At 45.5% G+C, this 22709-nt stretch overlaps 1 protein-coding gene and 1 pseudogene across 3 annotated transcripts in view; one reads left to right on the top strand and one right to left on the bottom strand.

Moving 5' to 3' along the window:
* GPAT3 (glycerol-3-phosphate acyltransferase 3) overlaps nucleotides 1–9709 on the bottom strand; it is a 60734-nt gene extending 51025 nt beyond the window's left edge. Inside the window, exons 1-2 of one of the 3 annotated variants that reach the window (XM_047799048.1) lie at nucleotides 9666–9709; nucleotides 9013–9299 (exon numbers count right to left, since the gene is read on the bottom strand). In XM_047799048.1, the coding sequence (XP_047655004.1) occupies nucleotides 9013–9153 (141 nt within the window). In that variant the 5' untranslated portion in view covers nucleotides 9154–9299; nucleotides 9666–9709. The other 2 variants (XM_047799047.1, XM_047799046.1) reach the window with 2 other exon arrangements.
* LOC125138112 (60S ribosomal protein L35a-like) lies at nucleotides 2530–4285 on the top strand (annotated as a pseudogene).
* Nucleotides 9710–22709: the final 13000 nt, after the last annotated feature.

Raw genomic sequence — 22709 nt, forward strand, 5'->3', positions numbered from 1 at the left:
GGATGCAGATGCAGCTCAGATCTGGCATTGCTGTGGCTGTGGTGTAGGCCAGCAGCTATATACAGCTCCGATTGGACCCCTAGCCTAGAAACTTCATATGCTGCAGGTTGAGCCATAAAAAGACAAAAAAAAAAAAAGGGAATGTTTACATATGTATGACTGGATCACTTTACAGCAGAAATAGGTACAACCTTGTAAATCAACCAGACTTTAATAAAAAAAAAATTTTAACTAAAAAATAAAATATTACTTAGATGATTATAATTCTAGAAGCTAACAATGGTTAAAAAGACTTGATTTGGGGAGGTGGTAGAAGAGTGAAACAAGAGGTAAAGGCATTGTGGTAACTACAATTAGGACTTGGGAACCCCTGAAGGAGCAAAGAGACAGAATTTATTAAATGTGTGAAGGCAAAAACCTGTTTCTGCTAAGCTTAGAAAAGATTAAAAAGAGAGGTTAAAAATTTTTTTTCAAATAAATAAGGAAGCAAACGATAGAGAATAAAGAACCTAAAACATGTACATGATGGCCAAGGAGTAACACATGATCTGACTACGTCAGGTGCCCACACAACATCCCAAAGATTAAAGTAGGAACATGACGTTATGCTTAGAAAACAGCCTATAAATAGAGGCCTAATCTTCCCAGCTTCGAGTGGCAAATCCCAAATGATAACAGGCTCAGAGTCTTAAACTGGCTGCATTCTTTTCTCTTCCTTGATGAACTGGGGAAGGAATTCTCAAACTCTAACCTCCCACCTTTTCTCAATAGAGGTAAAGGTTTATTTTCCATAGTTTTTCATTTAAAAGTCTATTATCAGTTGTTAAGTAGACCAACGATACGATGAAAATAAAATTTTGTAAATAATCAATCACCCTTATTCTGGAGCTCACTTTTTTTTTCTATTGTGGGTGTGTGATCTTTATATTTTATAATTTTTTTCCCGTCTTTTTGCCATTTCTTGGGCCGCTCCCGTGGCACATGGAGATTCCCAGGCTAGGGGTTGAATCAGAGCCTTAGCCACTGGCCTACACCCAGCCACGGCAATGTGGGATCCGAGCCACCGCTGTGACCTACACCACAGCTCACAGCAATGCCAGATCCTTAACCCACTGAGCAAGGCCAGGGATCAAATCCCCGACCTCATGGATACTAGTTGGGTTCGTTAACTGCTGAGCCTCGATGGGAACTCCCTATATTTTATATAAATGATATTTCCCTTAGACGAAGACAATTAGTCCATGCTAATATGATGGAAAATATTGGTATTTTGTGGCTATTACTTGCTTAAGTGTATCCCCCACCCTTCTGAAAGATATTCATGTGTTGAAGCCCTAACCCCAGCCCCCTCTGAATGTGACTCTACTGGAAATTGGCCATTAAAAAGGTGACTAAGTTTAAAATGAGGCCCTTAGGGTGAAGTGTCCTTAGAAGAGGAAGAGAGCCAGGGCCTGTGCAGAGGACACAGCAAGACGGCACCATCTACAAGCTGAGCGGAGAGGCCAAAGCAGAAACCCAACCTGCCAATGCCCTGATCTTGGACTTCAGCCTCCAGAGCTGTGAGAAAATAAATGCTCATGGTCTAAGCCGCCCAGTCTGCGGAACTTCCTAACAGCAGCACACTCATGCTGGGGCCGTCCTCCAAAAGCACGAGGCGCTCCAAAGAGCTCCCTGTCCCATCATCACACACGTTTCAGAAAACAGATCCTCTCCTGAAATGCTAACGCCAAAGTCTGTTGCGGTGCTGGAGACCAGCAAGTTTTAAGTCACCTAGTGCCAAGGGGAATCTGGACAGGAAACCCCATTTCCGTCTCGGGGGCTGACTCTCCAGTGAAAGTGACCAAAGGCCCACATTTTGAAGCCCAACATGCAGATGTACACACGACCTGCAGCTGTGCCACTGCCTTGCTCTCACCCTTTCAGACAAGATCTCAACCTCCTGTGGCCTCAGTTTCATCATCTCTAAACAGCATCAAGGTGGTTGTAAAGATGAAAGGAGATAGGGAGTTTCCGTCGTGGCGCAGGGGAAACGAATCCGACTAGCATCCCTAAGGACACAGGTTTGATCCTAGGCCTCGCTCAGCAGGTTGGGGATCCAGCATTGCTGTGAGCTGGGTGTGGGTCAAAGACAAAGCCCGTATCCCGCATTGCTGTGGTGTAGGCCGGCAGCTATAGCTCTGATCTGACCTTTAGGCTGGGAACCTCGATATGCTGTGGGTGTGGCCCTGGAAAGCGGCGGGGGGGGGGGGGGAGATTAAAGGAGATAACCTAGCCAATGACCACCACACAATCGGTCATATGGTAGAAAAATGTTGGCTTCCTCCTCCTTCCCCACGTCCCACTTTGTGTGGGCACCAAAATGATCAGTTTTTTCCAGACCATCAGTGCATCTCCCAATTAACAGCTGTTTCTCTTTTACCACACCAGCCTCTCTAGCTGATCAGGTAAGCCCCAACACAGAGGCAGAAGTTCTCTTCAGAGGTTCTAACTCCCTCGAGGTACCACAGGACACATCTGCCTCAAGGTACCATGAAAGCAGCAGCTCTGTCTGCAAAGGGCCCTGAAGGTAACAGCTTCTAACACGCCCAGATCCCCCTACCCCATATCACTCCCCTACTAAGGAGAGTGACAGCTTTCATTCAGATTTTCACTCCTCCTAATTTCAGAATCCTCGTGGAAGGAAACAAGTAGCTGTCCACAATCCACCGAGAATAAAGGGTTTAGTCTAATTTTTAAAGTTTAGGCCAAAAGCTGTCAAAAAAGTGACACTGTCACCTAGACAATTCAACTTTCAGTTTTCATACTAAAAAGACATTTAAGGAGTTCCCATCACGGCGCAGCAGAAACGAATCTGACTAGGAACCATGAGGTTGCAGGTTTAATCCCTGGACCTGCTCAGTGGGTTAAGGATCGGGCATTGTTGTGAGCTGTGGTGTAGGTTGCAGATCTGGCATTGCTGTGGCTGTGATGTAGGCTGGTGGCTACAGCTCCAATTGGACCCCTAGCCTGGGAACCTCCATATGTCATGGGAGCAACCCTAAAAAGACCCCCCCCAAAAAAAGAAGAATTGACTAAGGAGAGGGAAAGGAAAAATGTATACATTTACATAAAAATTCAAAAGGTAAGGTCTACTCAAACAACCGCTGGCCATCATCTGTAGCAAGAGAGCAAAGGGTCTCTCCCAGACGCTGTCATCTTGACAGCACAAGAATTCAGACTCTAGATTTAAATTAAAATCCTGATCCTACCACCGGCAGCTGCATGCCACCACCCAGACAAATCACCTCTCTGTCAACAGGAATAGTGACAGACCCATCCCAGAGAGTTGCTATAGAATTAAGTTAACTGAAAAGCATATTGCTTTAGTAGCTTTTCTTTGACTTTCTGTCATAAACAGCCAAGGCCTTCCAGTAGGTTTATTGTATTTCTAACCCCAGGGATAATACCCCAAGGGTTATAATAACCGAGGGCTTAACCACCTGAGAATTATTCACATACTTTTTTAAAAAGATGGAAAACTAACTAGTGGATGGAGGAGTCAGTAAGGGGAAGAATAATAATTGAAATGAAAGGGAGTTCCTGTTTCAGCTCAGAACCTGACACAGTGTCCATGAGGATGCGGGTTTGATCCCTCGCCTCATTCAGTGGGTTAAGGAGCCAGTGTTGCTGTGGCAGTGGCTGTGGCCTGCAGCTGCAGCTCCAATTCAACCCCTGGCACAGGAAGTTCCATATGCCACAGGTGCATCCATAAAAAGAAAATAGATAAATACATAAAAATTTTAAATGAAAATGGGAGTAGTCTGCTCTGAGTATGTGCGTTGTGCTGATTCATCAAAGATCTGGAGGTAGGTTAAATCTTAGCCACATAGGCGCAAAAAAATAAATTAAAATCACAACCAAATATATGGGGAATCTAAGAAAAATGATATAACTAAAACAACAAATACATCAGGAAGACTGTGGTCCAAGGCCATTTTTGCTGGTTCTAAGTGGGGTCTCCGGAACCAGAGGGAGCACACAGCTCTTCCTCAATTCGAAGTTGTTTATGACCAAGATGAAACGGAATTTTACCTAGGCAAGAGATGTGCTTATGTGCACAAAGCCAAGAATAACCAGTGACTCCTGGTGGAAAACCTAACAAAACCAGAGTGATCTGGGGAGAGATAATCGTGCTCATGCCAAGAGTGGCATGGTTCATGTCAAATTCTGCGGCAACCTTCCTGCTCAGGCCATTGGACACAGAATCCATGTGATGCTGCACCCTTCAAGGACTCAAACTTACTGAAAAGTAAATAAATAAAAGTGCATTTGCTCTCTTGTAAAAAAAAATAAAAAATAAAAATCAATAAAAATTAAAATTAAAAAGGATACAAATGAATAATTATTTATTCCCCAAACAGGAACAGACCCACAGACATAGAAGACAAACTTATAGTTACCGAAGGAGAAAGGGCATAGAGAAGGGATAAGTCAGGACGTTGGGATTAATGGATACACATACTATACTTAAAACCGATGAACAACAGGGTCCTAACATGCAGTGACAGGAACTATATTCCACATTTTGTAATAACTCATAAAAGAAAAGAATCTGAAAAAGATTGGCTATGTGTATATACGTATACGTGAATCGCTTTGCTGCACATCTGAAACTAACACGGCTTTTTTTTTTTTTTTTTTAACTTTTTAGGCCTGTACTTGCTGCATATGAAAGTTCCCAGGCAGGCTAGGGGTTGAATCGGAGCTGTAGCTGCAGGCCTACACCACAGCCAGAGCAACACTGGATCCTTAACCCACTGAGCAAGGCCAGGGATCTAACCCACATCCTCATGAATAATAGCCGGGTTCATAACCTGCTGAGCCACAACAGGAACTCCTAACACAACATTTTAAATCAATACCTCATGAGATTCTGCTGTGTAGCACTGGGAACTATGTCTAGTCACTTATGATAGAGCATGATAATGTGAGAAAAAGAATGTACACATGTGTGTGTAACTGGGTCACCATGCTGTACAGTGTACATAAATTAATAAATAATAAAATAAATACCTCAATTTTAAAAAGTAAAATAAAATAAAATACAACCAGAGAGTGTTCCACTTCAAACTCCACTAAGATTTGAGCACCTCCTATGCTCTACCTCTCCTCATTTAACCTGCACAGTAACTCTGTGCGCACATTCCTACCTACACACACAGAAACTAAAGTGTTAGTGACCTGCCCAAGGGTACAGTGTCAGAAATTTGGAGGAAGCTGTGCATGAATCCAGTTCATTCCTCAAAAGTTGATGGAAAAATTAGTCCGTTAACATACACTACCTCTCGGAGTTCCCATGGTGGCACAGTGGTTAACAAATCCGACTAGCAACCATGAGGTTGCGGGTTCAATCCCTGGCCTTGCTCAGTGGGTTAAGGATCTGGCATGGCCATGAGCTGTGGTGTAGGTTGCAGATGCAGCTCGGATCCTGCGTTGCTGTGGCTCTGGTATAGGCTGGTGGCTACAGCTCCGATTCGACTCCTAGCCTGGGAACCTCCAAATGCCGTGGGAGCAGCTCAATAAAACGCAAAAAGACAATAACAAAAACATTTACTATCTCTCTGTGGCTTGTATTATCCAGTTTGATAATGGACATATTATTCCTCAGCCGCCTTCTTCTCCATCAGTCCTATATTCCCTCCCCATTCTTTATTTCCTTCTAATCATGAACCTTAGGCCAATGAATAGCAATCCTTCACCACCCTCACCTCATCATTAACCTTGCATGACTGAGAGGAGTATATTGCAACCTTTAATCCATGCTCCTGTCTGACAAACATAAAACATTCACAGGCTCCCAGAGATCTGGATACATACACCCTCCCAGGAAGGAAGAAGATGACCCCTACAATCCTCTCAACCGAAAGTTTTACTTTTCATTGTCTGTATTGCTAAAATAACTTTCCCCGATATCAAGTTATAACATTGACCTATATATTCCTCAGAAATTATTACATATCCCTTGAAAATGAATGGTTCAGAGAATCACTACACTTACTCTAAGCTAAGAATTCAAGCCTTGCCATATCGGGCACTGAGGAAGACAGCTAGAGCTAGTTAGCAGTGCAGAAGGCAGCATTCAGCGGGTGCTCAGTAAGTCATGATTAGAACTGGGGAGCCCACCAGGGGCCCAAGAAGAGCAACTGGCTGAGTCACTTGACAATTAGCAATTACCACAGAAAGTACCTTACACACATTGCAACTTCTAGAATTTAAGTTAGGAAACCTTATCAAAGTAAACATATAATGTAAAAAACTAAATGACCTTTTAAAATGCCATGTAAGGAGTTCCCGCAGAGGCGCAGTGGAAACGAACCCGATTAGTAACCATGAGGTTGCAGGTTTGATCCCTGGCCTCACTCAGTGATCCAGTGTTGCTGCGGCTGTGGTGTAGGCTGGCAGCTACAGCTCCAATTCGACATGTAGCCTGGGAACTTCCATATGCCATGGATGTAGCCCTAAAAAGACAAAAGACAAAAAATAAAAAGATAAAATAAAATAAAATGCCATGTGAATTGTAACCAAGGAAACCTGAGAAATATCCAGTTCCAATCAAAGAACCCAAGCAATATTCTTGGGACTGGAATGCAAAAGAAAGAAAGAACAACCCAGTCCGTTGAGACCACGTAAGGAACAATGAGTAATGGCGGGGCTGGGCCTTGAATGGATGCTGCAAAAAGTCAGAATATTTGTCCAGATCTAAAGGTGTCTAATATTTAAAATTTTTAAGGAAATTTTCCCCACAATGGATAAAAAAGCAATCCATTGTACCAACCCCTGCCTGAGAGAAATGTATGAAACATCCACGCTGTTCTGGTTGGAAGATGAAAAGCCCAAGGTTGCCATCCCCCTCTGCCGTGTCTAAAGCAGATACGGCCACAGGTCATACCGCTTTCCTGAGGAGCCCAGCTGCCCCCAAACCCAGGCCTTCCAGGCAGCTACCTCCAAGTCAGAGCGGACTCACAAAATGAATCCCCACTCTAATTCCAAATATGCCAACCACCCCTCTGACCTACTAACTTTAGTCTTAGCAAAGAGGTGGTCCTTATGCTGCCATCTACGTGGGCTTCAGGCGAGGTGGTTTATCTCCCACAACAGTCAGAAAGCTGGCCTTCTTCAGATTTTGATTGACAAAGAGAAACTCCAAAAGTCACTCCTCAGATCTACATGGACAAAAATTAAAACCTGAGGCCCTGCCACGTGGAAGGCCAGACCCTGACTGAAGATATCCCTTCAAAGAATAGCAGTTATTTACCAGGCTAAGAGCAGCGAGAAGGCCTCTCTCCCTGACATCTGTTTAGCTGTACCTTGGCTTACTCAAGCAAGTACGTGGGAGTCAGCACCTAGAAGACCATGATTGATTTACTTCACTCTACTCTCGCTTGGAGTATAAATTCCCAAAGACCCTGGTGTGTGTGCGGGAGAACAGTTCAATCACATCAGAGTTCTGAGGAAGAGTGACCATTAGCTGCTATGGGAAGAGTTTTCTAAGGATGATCTTAACAGAAAAGGCAACTAAGAAGTTCACAGTGTGACCAAGTTCAGAGTCAGGAAGCAAGGTTCAAGGCTGTGAAATATCTTCCAAGTAGAAACAAGAGAATTTTCAAAACATGAGGGCTGAGGATGAAGAACCAACTATAACTTCAAAGGCTAGACAGAAAAATAGCCACAAAGAGAAGGTGCAACAAAAACATGGGGTAAAACAGAAAATAAGCACGCAGAAGAGATTCGCATATGAGTTAGTGGGAGATGACAGGTGATCTCCAGGTAGGAGATTAGAGATAGAGAAGAGCAAACAAAGCCAAGTCCTCGGGGCAGACAGAGAACACGAGCAGGAAAATGAGAACCCGTATTAGAAGGTCCTGAAGTAGCTAGAGAAACAAGGATGCTAGAATCTAGGTAATAATGATACTCTTCTTTTAACAGCTGCAAACACATACATAGCACCTAAGGTGTACGGATACCATTCTAGGATACCTGACATATTTTAACTCACTTAAACAACCTTATGGGAAAAGTACTTATTGTAACTCCTACTCTATCAATGAGGAAAATGAAGTAGGGGACTTCCCTAAAGTCACATGTTGAGAAGCAGAGCTGGTATTTTGGAACCAAGTCAAAGTAAGTCTGTACCCAAAGTCTGTACTCTTCACCACTAGGCTACAGGGCTCCTGCTCAGTTAAGACTCCTGTCTCCATCACTTAACTCAAGCAAACCACTGAACTCCTTGGAGTTTGTTTTCTTACTGGCAAGGGCGGGTAACACGAGTTCTCCCTACCTTCCAAGGCTTTGGCAGGCATCTGAGGGTCAACAGGGAACCCTCCGTGATCTAGTAAAGCCCTGCAGTTGTTCCCAACTAGGCCTACTCCCATCTAACACCTTTCTTTGCAAAACTCGGATAGAGGAGTGTAGGAAGAGCTGCCGTCAAAGAATACAGACTTTCAAGGATATTTCTTTCAAGTGCCACCAGTTAAACGTTCCATGATGCCTTCCTATCACCAACAATTGGTTTCCTATCTTGAACATAAACTTAGAACTTGATGCCTTTCAGGACAGGATGCCTTAGTCCAAGATAGGGCTTCTGAAACCCTGGGGCTGTAAAATCGAAGGAGGTGACAGCTGCCCTGCATAAAGCATATGAAGAAACTCCGAGATGGAAAAGGAGGTCTAAGTGCTATTCTCATCAGTAAAAATCAGAATAACAATTAACAGCAGGGGATGGGGCTAGTTCTACCTTCAACCAGAGCAACAACGAGGTTGTCCAGTTGTCTAGGCCCGGACTCCTCCAGCTCTGCGGGAGAAGCCTAGATGTCGCCTAGGAGAAACTAAACCTCACACGGCTCCTGATCACTGACCTTCCGAACCGGTCCCCTTGTGTCTACACGGCTTTTGGCTCTACCCGAGTTTCCCACAGTCCCGGCTTCTCCCTAAAGCCCTCCCAGACGGGGGCGCAGCATCCCTCCAAGCACTCACCTCTAAAGTTTTCACCAGGATCTTCATATAGATCTCGGAGATGCCCAAAGACACCCCAAAGGCCGAAGGCAGCAGTATGAAGCCGAGCACCAGAGTAAGCCAGGTGTAAAAGATCTTCCCGGCCAGCTCTGCGCCATCCATGGCTTGGCGCACCCAGAAGGGGTCCACGGAGAAGGTCCAAGAGCGACAGCGGTCCCTGTCCCCAGGTAGTAGGGAGGCAGCTCCGGAAACAGAGTCCCGGAGCCCGGCTCCCGAGAGTCAGCGCCGCCGCCTCCCGGCCCTCACCTCTGCAGGGAAAGAAGAGAGGAAGGAAAAAACTTTCAGAAGGACAGCAATTTCCTTCCTTCCTCTTTGGGCTCCTCCTAGCCGTGGCCGATTAACTCTTTCTCGGATGGAGGCCCAGCCCCCGCTCAAGCCGCCGCCTCGTGCGCAGACCTGGCAGCGCCCTCCAGACGAAAGGGGCTGGGGGTGAGCACAGGGACGCCGCGGCGCGGGCAGGGCGCGCGGGCGCTGCGGGGAATGCGCCCCACCCCGGGCCTGATTTCCGCTGGGAGGCGATTGCGACAACTCAGCGGTGACTCACGCAGGCTCTCCCGGAGCGAGGATCCCTGCGGCGCGCTGCACCGCGCAGCAGCCGCCAGCGGAACCAGTACCTGGCCGAGGACTGTGCTGCTGGCAGCTGCGCTCCGACGCGGGCGCCTATTTCTGCGCCCTGCCCCGCCCCACCTCCTCCGCCGCCCTACGGGGAGCTTCCAGGCGGGATCTGCACCAAAGCCGCAGCCCTCTGGGCGGCCTCCCTCCTTCCCCGCGCCACCGCCCCCCAGCGCTCTCCGCAGAGATCCTTTAGGGAGCAGAGTTTTCATCTGCAAAACGTTAGCATTTTCTCACCCCCGAAACGACCTACTGACACGTCCGAGACGCTTCAGAAGGTTCTGTCTGTGTAGGCATAAAACGACCTCTCCGCAGGGCTTTCAAGGAGAAGGAAATGCCCAGAGCGCTGCTGAGCTGCGGGTTCCTCCGCTTCCAGGTCTCCTACACCTCCTTCCCTCCCTCCTTCTAAACCCTCCTCTACCGAGCTGCCTGGCGAGATCTTGCTCATCCCAAGAATGGAAAGCTTTCCCTGCTCAGCCGCTGCCTCCCTGGCACAGAAACCCTTCCTCTGAGCGTCGCTTTCTTCCAGGGACAAGATTCCACCCCCGGCTTCCCCCACCTCCACCCAACACTCAGCGCATCGAAGCCGCAGAAACGCCAGGACCGCCCAAGCTTCAGCCAGCAGACCCGCTTCTGGAGTGTTCAGTCCCCGCACCCCTGCCTAGCTAGCCCTTCTTAGAACAACGAAGGGCAAAGCCTTGTGCAAGTATTTGCTTCACTGTAATTCCTGCCTCTTAGAAACCGATGTTTTTAGGAATTAACATGAGAAGCGATGTTGAGATGGTAATAGACAAGAAACTCAGGCTCCCCAGAGTTTCCAGATGTCACTAAATGGAACTAAAATCTCATATAGGTCTCCCTATATGAGACCTAAGGCAAGCTGGAAAAACTGGGAGGGCAAGCAAATGGAATTGAAGCAGTGTGGATAGTAACTACTGCAAAGTAGGCTGCCCCCCGCCAGGGTGTGGAGGAAATGGGGAGCGGAAGAGAAGAGGAGCCCCCTGCAAAGAACGTCAATGTCTGTTCTCTACACCTCCTGCCAGGCAGGTATGGAAACCTCCTCCTCCACTACGAAGGGGAAAAAACTATAATTCGGTCATAAAAACCAAGTTATGGAGTTCCTGTGGTGGCGCAGCAGAAAGGAATCTGACTAGGAACCATGAGGTTGTGGGTTCCATCCCCGGCCTCGCTCAGTGGGTTAAGGATCCAGCGTAGCTGTGAGCTGTGGTGTAGGTCGCAGACGCTGCTTGGATCTGCTCGATTTCTCATTGGTAAAATGGATTCTTTTTGGGGTCAGATGTGACTATGAGTTTGAAATTGCTGAGATGGAAGGCAGCTTGGTGCAAGTGCCAAACCTCTCCATCTTTTTCTCCCCAAAACATGGGAGGGCCAAGATGGGCTCACTTTGGTAGCGATGAGGGAGGGAGAAGAAAGGGGAAAAAAGGTGGGTGATCCCAATGCTCCCTTTCACTCATCTCCTTTCCTTTTTTTTTTTTTTTTTTGGCCACACCCACGCAAGTTCCAGGGCCAGAACCCACACCACAGCAGGACGATGCCGGATCCTTAACTCACTGAGCCACCGGAAGCCCACCTTTACCCTGCCTTGCCCACCCTTAATCTTTCTCAGTTAAACCTAGAAAGGCTCCCCCCTCCCTTCCTGCACTTAGGACTTCCTGCACCTACTGAGTTAATTTCCAGGGCTGCCTTAACAAATTACCATAAACTTAGGGACTTTAGACATCACAAATTTACTCTCTCAGTTCTAGAAGCTGGAAGTCTGAAATTAAGGTGTTTGCAGGGCCAAGCTCCCTCCTCAATCTCTAGAGGCGAATCCAGCCTTGCTTCTTCCAGCTTCTGGTAAAGCCCAGCATTCCTTGGTTTGTGGTAGCCTCCTTACTCACTGGCTCAGTCTTCATGTGGCTTCATGTCACTTCTCCTCATGTATAAAGACGCATCACTCTGGACTCAGGGCCCCTCTAATCCAGGATGATCCAACTTGATTATAACCTAATCTGCAAAGAACTTTTTTTCCCCAAATGAAGCCACATTCACAGGTTAGGATTTGAGCACATTTGGAAGGCTACAGTTCAACCCACTACTCCGACCATATCTTAAACTGAGATAATAACACCACCTGGAGAGTTACGGGGATTTGAGATTATACATTTAAACTCTGATAGTAAATACTCAATAATGAGGTTGATCAGGACAATTCATCTGTTTTTCTATCATATATTTGTTTTTTTTCTTTTTAGGGCTGCACCCAAGGCCTATGGAAGTTCCCAGGTTAGGGGTCTTATCAGAGCTGCAGCTCCTGGCCTACACCACAGACACAGCAACACCAGATCCAAGCTGTGTCTTTCACCTACACCATAGCTCGTGGCAATGCCAGATCTTTAAGCCACTGAGTGGGGCCAGGAATGGAACACGTAGCCCGATGGATACTAGCCAGGTTCATTTCCACTGAGCCACAATAGGAACTTTTTGTTTGTTTTTGCTTTTTAGGGCCATACCCTTGGCACATGGAGGTTCCCAGGCTAGGGGTCCAATCGGACGCCAGTCTATGATGCAGCCACAGCAATGCCAGATCCGAGCTGCGTCTGCAACCTACACCACAGTTCACAGCAACGCCAGATCCTTAACCCATTGAGCAAGGCCAGGGATTGAACCCACAACCTCATGGTTCCTAGTCGGATTCGTTTCCGCTGCACCACGATGGGAACTCTCTACAACAGCGATTTTTTAGCGATGCTTCCTTTCACTCTCAAGAATGCCCTGGTTTGGGTGATAAATCATGTTCCCTTATGCTTACATAATTTCTAAGACCCTTTCTAGTCCTAAAAAAATTACTGTCTTTTACAAAATTATGGGGACTGACTAGGCAAACCTGAAATCCATAGACAGGCTCTCGAGAAGGGCAGGCTGAAATTCTCAGGCACAAGAAGCTACAGTCCACAGATTGAAGGTCTTTTTTTTCCCTTTTTCTTTTTTTTATCATTTTTGGACACCCCACAGCATACGGAGTTCCTGGGCCAGGGATCAGATCCCAGCCACAGTTTCCACCTAAGCCACAGTGGCAGCAACACCAGATCCCTAACCCACTGAACCAGTTTGGGACTGAACCTCCCAGTGCTCACAAGACGCCACTGATCCTGTTGTACCACACCAAGAACTCTGAGAGTTGTCCATCATTTCTTTTTCTTTTTTTTTTTCTTTTTTTTTCCCACTGTACAGCAAGGGGGTCAGGTTATCCTTACATGTATACATTACAATTACATTTTTCCCCCACCCTTTCTTCTGTTGCAACATGAGTATCTAGACAAAGTCCTCAATGCTATTCAGCAGGATCTCCTTGTAAATCTAGTCTAAGTTGTGTCTGATAAGCCCAAGCTCCCAATCCCTCCCACTCCCTCCCCCTCCCATCAGGCAGCCACAAGTCTCTTCTCCAAGTCCATGATTTTCTTTTCTAAGGAGATGTTCCTTTGTGCTGGATATTAGATTCCAGTTATAAGTGATATCATATGGTATTTGTCTTTGTCTTTCTGGCTCATTTCACTCAGTATGAGATTCTCTAGCTCCATCCATGTTGCTGCAAATGGCATTATGTCATTCTTTTTTATGGCTGAGTAGTATTCCATTGTGTATATATACCACCTCTTCCGAATCCAATCATCTGTTGATGGACATTTGGGTTGTTTCCATGTCCTGGCTATTGTGAATAGTGCTGCAATGGACATGCGGGTGCACGTGTCTCTTTTAAGTAGAGTTTTGTCCGGATAGATGCCCAAGAGTGGGATTGCGGGGTCATATGGAAGTTCTATGTATAGATTTCTAAGGTATCTCCAAACTGTTCTCCATCGTGGCTGTACCAGTTTACATTCCCACCAACAGTGCAGGAGGGTTCCCTTTTCTCCACACCCCCTCCAGCACTTGTTATTTGTGGATTTATTAATGATGGCCATTCTGACTGGTGTGAGGTGATATCTCATGGTAGTTTTGATTTGCATTTCTCTTATAACCAGCGATGTTGAGCATTTTTTCATGTGTTTGTTGGCCATCTGTATATCTTCTTTGGAGAAATGTCTATTCAGGTCTTTTGTCCATTTTTCCATTGATTGATTGGCTTTTTTGCTGCTGGGTTGTATAAGTTGTTTAAATATTCTAGCGATTAAGCCCTTGTCGGTTGCATCATTATTTTTCTTTTTTTAAATTCAATTAATTTTTTTTGTCTTTTTTTTTTTGCCTTTTCTAGGGCTGCTCCCACAGCATATGGAGGTTCCCAGGCTAGGGGTCAAATCAGAGCTACAGCTACTGGCCTATGCCGCAGCCACTGCATCTCAAGATCTGAGCCGCATCTGCAATCTACACTGTAACTCACACTAACGCCAAATCTTTAACCCACTGAACAAGGCCAGGGATCAAACCCGTGCCTTCATGGATGCTAGTTGTGTCGGGTTCGTTACTTCAGAGCCACAACAGGAACTCTCAACTTTGTACTTTAATCACCTACAAAACAACACTACAGCAGCACCTAGATTAGTGTTTGACTGGGTTAACTGAGGAGCCTGGCCACGTGTACACATCAAAAAGACGGTCAATCCCACACACGAGAAAATAAGGGTCAAAAGAGAAAATAACCTCTAAGTATTACTATAAAAACAGTTGTGCACCCCCTGAAAGGGTTTCAGAGACCTCCAGGAGTCCCTGGGCTGTCACTGGAGAACCACTGCCCTACATAAAAGTGCTTCTTCAACAAAAACACAACAGTGCATGAAGGCACGTTACTTACGGCAGAGCTGCCTGATGCTCTGTGCCTCATACTTCATGCCTCATTTCACTGATCTGAATTCAGTTAAATGACTAAATGAAAAGAGCCAACATGGACTTGCAAGCAGCACGTGGCAGTGGGGAACATAAACCTGCTTTTCCTTCTGGAGGCCTCAGTTCCTGCGAAGGCTCTCAAAGTGTGACCATTTCCCCACGGAATAGGATTCTGGTGTTTACCGCTGGAGTGCATATTTTCAAGAGCTTAGCCCTAAAAGTCAGGCAACTACTTCATCTGTGCTCAGACCAAGACGCAATGGACCGGTTCCAAAATTGAAGGGAAAACTGCCATGGTGAAAGAGCACTGGTCTCCGTGGTGGAGCATTCCCAGGGAACTTTTCGAGGATGCATCTGACATACCCAACTTTTTCTCTATAGATGGGCTTAGAGTCCAATTCCTGGATAGGACGCAACCCCCTGGATTCTAATCTACAGCTGACTGGGAGCCACTATCATAGAACATGATGTCTGACCTATTACATCGAGTGTCAGAGTAGCAGTAAAAACTGGTGGGGAACATCTTCCACCCCGGGGCACAGTGTTCTGATACAGTGACATACTCAAGGCAGACTTGCTAAAATGAACAGAACGCCCCCAAAGTGCTGGCATGCAGCTTCAGGGAGTTTCCAACATGGCACAGAAGAAATGAATCTGACTAGGAACCATGAGGTTGCAGGTCTGATGCCTGGCCTTGCTTAGAGGGTTAAGGATCCAGCGTTGCTGTGAGCTGTGGTGAAGACGCAGCTCAGATCTGGCGTTGCTGTGGCTGCAGGATAGGCCGGCAGCTATAGCTCAGATCTGCCCCCTAGCCTGGGAACCTGACGATGCAGGTTCAATTCCTGGCCTTGCTCAGTGGTTAGGGTTCTGGTGTTGCACCAAGCTGTGGTGTCGGTCACGATGCAGCTCAGATCTGATGTTGTTGTGGCTATAGCTAGGCCAGCAGCTACAGCTCCAATTTGACCTCTGGCCCAAGAACACCTCTATGCCATAGTACGGCCCTGAAAAGATAAACAAGGAAGAAATGGTCTTCTTACTCAGGGAGTTATACCCACTTTTATTCCCACTGGTATCCATGACTTGCCAGTCTTCCCCAAATCTCTCTCCAATTTTGAAAACATTACGTTATTATATTAAGTACTAAAAGTCTTAACAGATTTTTTAAAATTGACTTTATATTTCAATTTTCTGGATAATCCCAACATTTTGCTCAGATGCTGATATATGATGTAGCCTCTGACCTTGAGAGTGGGTAAAGTCCTCATCTCCCTGGTGAAAATACTGCAGCATATCTACACACACACACACACACACACACACAGAGTCATAGCTTTTAATGGTTTGCTGATTCCAGGCATGGTTTCTTGATTTATAATTTTCTAATGGTATAATCAATTCCACACAGAAATTCAATCATCATTGGAAAATTTGTCATAGAAATTGATTTTATGCCATTTGTCCTTAAAGTATTCATATTTCAGGGAAAATTAAAAAAAAAAAAAAAAAACGCTTTTTTTTTTAAGGGCCGCACCTGCAGCATTTGGAAGTTCCCAGGCTAGGGGTTGAATCAGAGCTGTAGCTGCTGACCTACACCACAGCCACAGCAACAACAGATCTGAGCCGAGTCTTCAACCTACACTACAGTTCACAGCAATGCCAGATCCTTAACCCACTGAGCGAGGCCAGGGATCGAACCCACGTCCTCATGGATACTAGTCAGGTTCATTAACCACTGAGCTATGACAGGAACTCACTAAAAAAACTTTTTTTTTTTTTTTTTTTGCTTTTTAGGGGTGCACCCAAGGCTTTTGGAAGTTCCCAGGCCAGGGGTCTAATCAGAGCTACAGCTGCCAGCCACAGCAGCCACACAAGATCCAAGCCATATTTGCGACCTACACCACAGCTCACGGCAACACCGGATCCTTAACCCACTGAGTGAGGCCAGGGATCGAACCCATAACCTCATGGTTTCTAGTTGGATTCGTTTCTGCTGTGCCTCAATGGGAACTCCTAAAAAAACTTTTGAAAATAAAATGTTTAAAGACCAAATGCAGCTCTGAATTATATATCTAAATTATATACCTGGACAAGCGGTAATAAAGGGAAATTGGTATCTTAAATATTCAGGCTCATACCTTCCCTCTACCAAGGCAGAATAAAAATAAATAGATTAGTAGTTAAAGACCACAGTCATTCTTATCCAAGAATTAGTCTTGGAGTCTTCCATTCTGCAAGTTCATACGTTAACATCGTTTTCAGATCACGGACGTTGTCTTTAAGTAATAGGTTGCTGTCACCACCCAGTAATGTACAGTGCTAAAGTGCACTTCTGCCCAGAGGGCAACTGGCTGACAACAATGATTAAAAAGAAAACAACTCGCTGACTAATTAATAGCTTCAATGCACTCTGGCCTCTGTTAAAAATAAAATCTCTTCGACTACCATGACGACTGTTATGATACAGTTCTATTATTTGCAATGCTCTACCATTACTCTGTTTGTCCCCTCCTGTGTCTCCTCCTTGGAGTCCTGAGGAAAAGCACCCCCTTCTCAAACCAGGGTTTAGTTGAGCAAAGCTTCAAACTGATAGCGGTACCAAGCACTTCCCGGCTGATTTCGAAGCTTCAGTTATTTCCATGATTCTTACTGTTATTTTAACAAACAAACAAGTTTTTGTTTTATGTCCATTTAAGTCCATCGTGTATTATCGTCATTAAAAGACAAACACCACACTGGGCAGAACCTCAACATAAATTTGCAGAAAGCTAGTAATCCAACCTTGTTCATGAGTAAACAACCAGCTAAAGACCATCATCTCGGAGTTCCTGCTGTGGCTCAGCAAGTTAGGAATCTGACATAGCATCCGGGAGGATGTGGGTTCCATCCCTGGCCTTGCTCAGTGGATTAAGGATCCGGCCTTGCCAAAAGCTGCGGTGTAGGTCACAGATGTGGCTCAGATCCCATGTTGCCGTGGCTATAGTGCAGTCCAATTCGACCCCCAGCCTGGAAACTTCCTTATGCTACAGGTGTCGCCCTAAAAAGAAAGAAAAAAAAAAAAGGGACCATCATCTCCCCAGCGCTTCCCGAAACAAGAGTCTCTGGAACTCAAGGGGGACACACACATATTCACAGGGTCCATAAGTCCTCTGTGAGGAAGTAGTGGCCATCCACTTTTTTATTCAATATTTCTTAAATTAGCATATACATATGTCTCAGAGATCTGAGAATTCTCTGAGTACATATTCTTTGGAACCAGGAAAAGCCCAACCCATGAGTCTGTCATTAAAGACCTTAAAAAGCAGATGGTTCATCTACACACTCGTGTCGAACGAATTAAAGAGAACATCAGGCTGCTTAGTGTTGATGAAAGCTTCAGTCTTTCAGATTTTCCTAATGACCTACCTTTACCAAAGTGTGTCTGGAAATCATTTTCTCCATGACTTCCACCTGAAATAATGTGACCCACCTCCCTAGCCCTGCTAAAGCCAAGCCACGTCAATGACTGCACAGCACAGATTCTGAAAGCCTGCCTAGGAATGAGCTACCCTGAGGAGGCAGCTTCTTCCTGTAGGATTCCAATGGGGTTAGAGAGGATGAGACAGAATATCAAACATAAGGAGTAAGTCAGACATTGAGAGACAAACATCATATGATATCCCTTATAGGTGGAATCTAAAAACGGGATGGGATACCAATGAACTTATTCCCAGAGCAGAAACAGACTCACAGACTTTGAAAAACTTATGGCCGCCAAAGGGGACAGGCTGAGGAGGGGAAGGGTGGGCGGGGGTTGGGGAGGGACATGTTCTAAAATCAGGATGTGGGGTTCCTGTTTTGGCTCAGTGGTAAGGAACCTGTCTACTTATCCATGAAGATTCGGGTTCGACCCCTGGCGCTGCTCAGTGAGTTAAGGATGCAGTGTTGCTGTGAACCATGGTATAGGCCACAGACAGGGTGTGGATCCCGCGTTGCTGTGGCTGTGGTGTAGGCCAGCAGCTACAGCTCTGATTAGACCCCTAGCCTGAGAACCTCCATACGCCATGGGAGCAGCCCTAGAAAAGGCAAAAAGAGAAGGAAAAAAAAGGAATGAAAAAATTAGGTTGTGATGATGGTGGCACAACTATAAATATAATAAAATTCATTGAATTATTTTTTAAAAATAGGGACCCATCACTACTTTAGTGTGATCATTTGAAAGAGCTAAAATGGCCCTTGGTGTTAAAGCCAAAAACTTGATTTGGTCAGGCTTTTTGAGCCAGTTCATAGTAATTAAATTCACAGGAGACCAAGGTATGAATTAGAATGCCAAGCGCCATGTGTGGTGCTTTTTTTCTTTTTCTAGTAGCCAGGATGTCCTCCAAACATGGTGCCTCTTCCTTCACTGTGTCAAAGGGATGGAAGTCCAAACTCCCAACCAAAAGAAATGGGAGCAAATGGACAATATAATGCAGTAAGTCTTTTCGTCCAAGCCCAGGAGAAGCCTGGAGCGGGGTCACTGCTGTGTGGCTGAAAGATGAGGGACCTCCGCCCGTTCCCTCCTCTGGTCAAGCTACATGATGACACCCAGGTCAGCCTCTCGGGTTCCTTTGCTTTTCCTGATTCCACCCAAACTCCCTGCCTTCCTTCTTCAAACAGATTTCTCCATAGTCAGCGAGGTCACAGGTTTCTTAATGTTAGTCATACTCGGGTCATTCCTCTAGAAAACTGGCTCTAGTCACTTTTATGGGTGTTCCTCACATCTCTTAGGCAACACATGGACCAGTTTTTTTTGTTTTTGTTTTTTGTTTTTTGTTTTTCAGTCTTTTGTCTTTTTAGGGCCGCACCCATGGCATATGGACGTTCCCAGCCTAGGGGTCTAATCGGAGCTGCCGGCCTTCACCACAGCCACAGCCACAAGAACGAATCCAAGCCGCATCTTCGATCTACACCACAGCTCATGGCAACACCAGATTCTTAACCCGCTCAGGAACTCTGAGGACCAGTTTTCTCAAATGAGTTTTTTCCCCACTACCAAGGACTCATTATGCTCCCTTATTCATCCCTTCAAACCATTTTTGGGAAAAACTGAGAATTAGTATCAAGAAAAAAATGACATTGAGTTCCCGTCATGGCGCAGCAGAAACAAATCTGACTAGGAACCATGACGTTTCGGGTTCGATCCCTGGCCTCGCTCAGTGGATTAAGGATCCGGCATTGCTGTGAGCTATGGTATAGGTTGCAGACGCAGCTTGGATGCTGCGTTGCTGTGGCTGTGGCGAAGGCCAGTGGCTGTAGGTCTGATTGGACCCCTAGCCTGGGAAGCTCCAGGCGCAGCCCTAAAAGAAAAAAGGAAAATATGATGAGCAAAGAAATACACACGCACGCGCGCGCGCACACACACTCACACACACACACACATTCTTTTCATTCTCAAAGGATCTTTTTATTTCCAAATTCTGGTGATCTTGGGATATCTTACTATGTATTTCATATAATGACTTTTTAAATAATATCCTAATGAAAAAAATCCATTCATTCAAAAAGCAAATATGAAGGACATACTTTGTATGTGCCAGATATTATAGGAAATCTTGGAGCTTTAAAGAAGAACAAAATGGTCCAGTGCATGTGAAGAAAGTAATTAAGACCCATAAGTACAGAATAACCTAGAATGAATCCACTTTTGCCCCTTCCAATCCATTTTCCACTCAGCTATTGGAGCAGTCACTTTGAAAGCAAGCATCAGTATGTTTGGGGTTATGCCGTTTTAGTGTAAAATATCAACATTCCACCAAAGACTGGGTTGCGCCAATCCCAGTCCTATTCCTCATTACTGGTTTTTCTAGCATAACGTGAAGACTGCCTCCTTGGCTCTAAGGCAAAAGCTCTGGATCTCCAGCAAACAATTCTTGAATAAGCTCACACCCACCTCCCCAAGGGTATGTCCTCTTTGCTGGACTGTGAACTCTAAGTCGAAACAAAGAAACACCTGCCACCACAGAAGCAAATGAGTCTCGTGTGCAGTAATGAATCAATTATCCACAACTATTTAGAGTCCAAACATACCACTGACTGAGACTTACGTCTAAAAGTCTACATCCTTGTTTTTCTTTTATTTTTCTCCTAAACACGAAGGGTAAGTACTTGCTTAACGTTTTGGGTAAAGAATTCATGCCAGTGATTTCCCAGAACTTTGGGAACAGTTCACAGTTGACTCAAAGCAAGATTACAAAGGAACCTCCTTCAGCACAGCAGGTTAAGGACACAGCACTGGGGGAGTTCCCGTCGTGGTGCAGCAGAAATGAATCCAACTGGGAACCATGAGGTTGCAGGTTCAATCCCTGGCCTTGCTCAGTGGGTTAAGGATCCAGCGTTGCCGTGAGCTATGGTGTAGCTCACAGATGCAGCTCGGATCCTGCATTGCTGTGGCTCTGGCGTAGGCCAGTGGCTACAGCTCTGATTAGACCCCTAGCCTAGAAACTGCCATATGCCATGGGTGCAGCCCTAAAAAGACAAAAACAAAAAAAAAAAGAAAGAAAGAAAAGAAAAGAAAAAAATTAAAAAACAAGGATATGGCACTGTCACTGCTGTGGCTGGGGTTCATTCTCTGGCCAGCACTTCCACGTTCAGCTGGCATGGCCAAATAATGATAATAACAATAATAAAGATTCTAAAGTTCTGGTCAGGGCTTCCACTCTTGATGCTCCTCTGACTGGCACTGCTTCTTTCCCCATCCCTTTTCCTCCCAGCATTGAAATTCTTCGGAAAACCTTTCCTGATGCCAACACTAGAGGCATAGGTACCTTAGTTATCCCTGCTTCTAGCTTTCTATATTTTCCTATAAAGTGTTTATCAGACTTGTAATTATGTCAAACATAAGAGATTATGTCTTTAATGTTTCTGTCTCTAACTAGATTATAACTCTGTTAGAGCAGACACTATATAATTCAATGTATCTTCAGTAGCTTGCATGGGACCTAATTTGGAAAAAAAAAAAAAATCCAAGAAACACCTAACTAGCCCAACCAAAACACATTCACTCCACAAATACTTATTTAGTGTCAACGTGATCTAGGCCTATTCTAGGGATTAAAAATAATGTGGGGGTGGGGGTTGGGCAGACAACTAATCTCTATTCATACAACATTCACATGCTAGCAAAATAGTTGATATTGATTTAAAAATAAATCTATAGGGAGTTCCCGTCATGGCCCAGTGGTTAACGAATCCGACTAGGAACCATGAGGTTGTGGGTTCGATCCCTGGCCTCGCTCAGTGGGTTAAGCATCTGGCGTTGCTGTGGCTGTGGTGTAGGCCGGTAGCTACAGCTCCGATTAGACCCCTAGCCTGGGAACCTCCATATGCCGTGAGTGCGGCCCTAGAAAAAGACAAAAATAAATAAATAAATAAATAATAAATCTATAGGAACAAAAATAACTTCCCCATGGACAAAGATTCAAGGGAAGTAGAAACCGAAGAGGTGGGGCGTAGATGCACAGAAGAGACAGAAGACGTGAAAGGGGCTGCCGTGGTCTGGATGTTTTTGTGCCCCACCTCCACTCATATTTTTAGTCCTAACCCCCAGTGACCGTATTAAGAGGTGTGGCTGTTGGGAGCTGATAGAGTCACAAGAGCAGAGCCCTCAAGACTGAGATTAACACCCTAACAAAAGAGACCCGAGAGAGCCAGCTCACTGCCATGTGAGGGACAGTGCGAAGAAGCCCTCACCAGACACCACATCTACTGGGGCCATGAACTTGGACTTCCCAGCCTCCAGAACGGTGAGTGACAACTGTTTTTTGTTAATACACCACCTAGTTTATGGTACTTTTGTTGTAGGAGTGTAAGCAGACTAAAGCAAGGATATAAGAAAATAAAATTCTGTAGAGAAAGAGCATGAACTTGGCAAGACAGATGAAAGGGGCTGAGACACGCCATGCAGCAAAGAGTTAGTGGCAAAGCAGGAGGATGCAGCTCCATGAACCCAGGGACATTCTTTCTTCACCCCGATGCCTCAGATGGTACCAGATCCACGGCTTGGTACTGAACTGAATGAATGAGCTGACCCGGTGCAGATGAGAACACTGTGGGGGTGGAAGTTCAACATCTTCACCTCCTGAGGGGGCACCTCTGTCACAGACTGTCATTCCAGGAGTGATGTGAGCTAAGGCCCTACCCAGGAGAGGACAGAATGATGCCAGGGACTCTCCTGACTTCCATCAACTAAGACTCGGACTTGGTGGGCC

The sequence above is a fragment of the Phacochoerus africanus genome, chromosome 10 (assembly GCF_016906955.1).
Source record: "Phacochoerus africanus isolate WHEZ1 chromosome 10, ROS_Pafr_v1, whole genome shotgun sequence".
In the NCBI taxonomy this organism is placed as follows: Eukaryota; Metazoa; Chordata; class Mammalia; order Artiodactyla; family Suidae; genus Phacochoerus; species Phacochoerus africanus.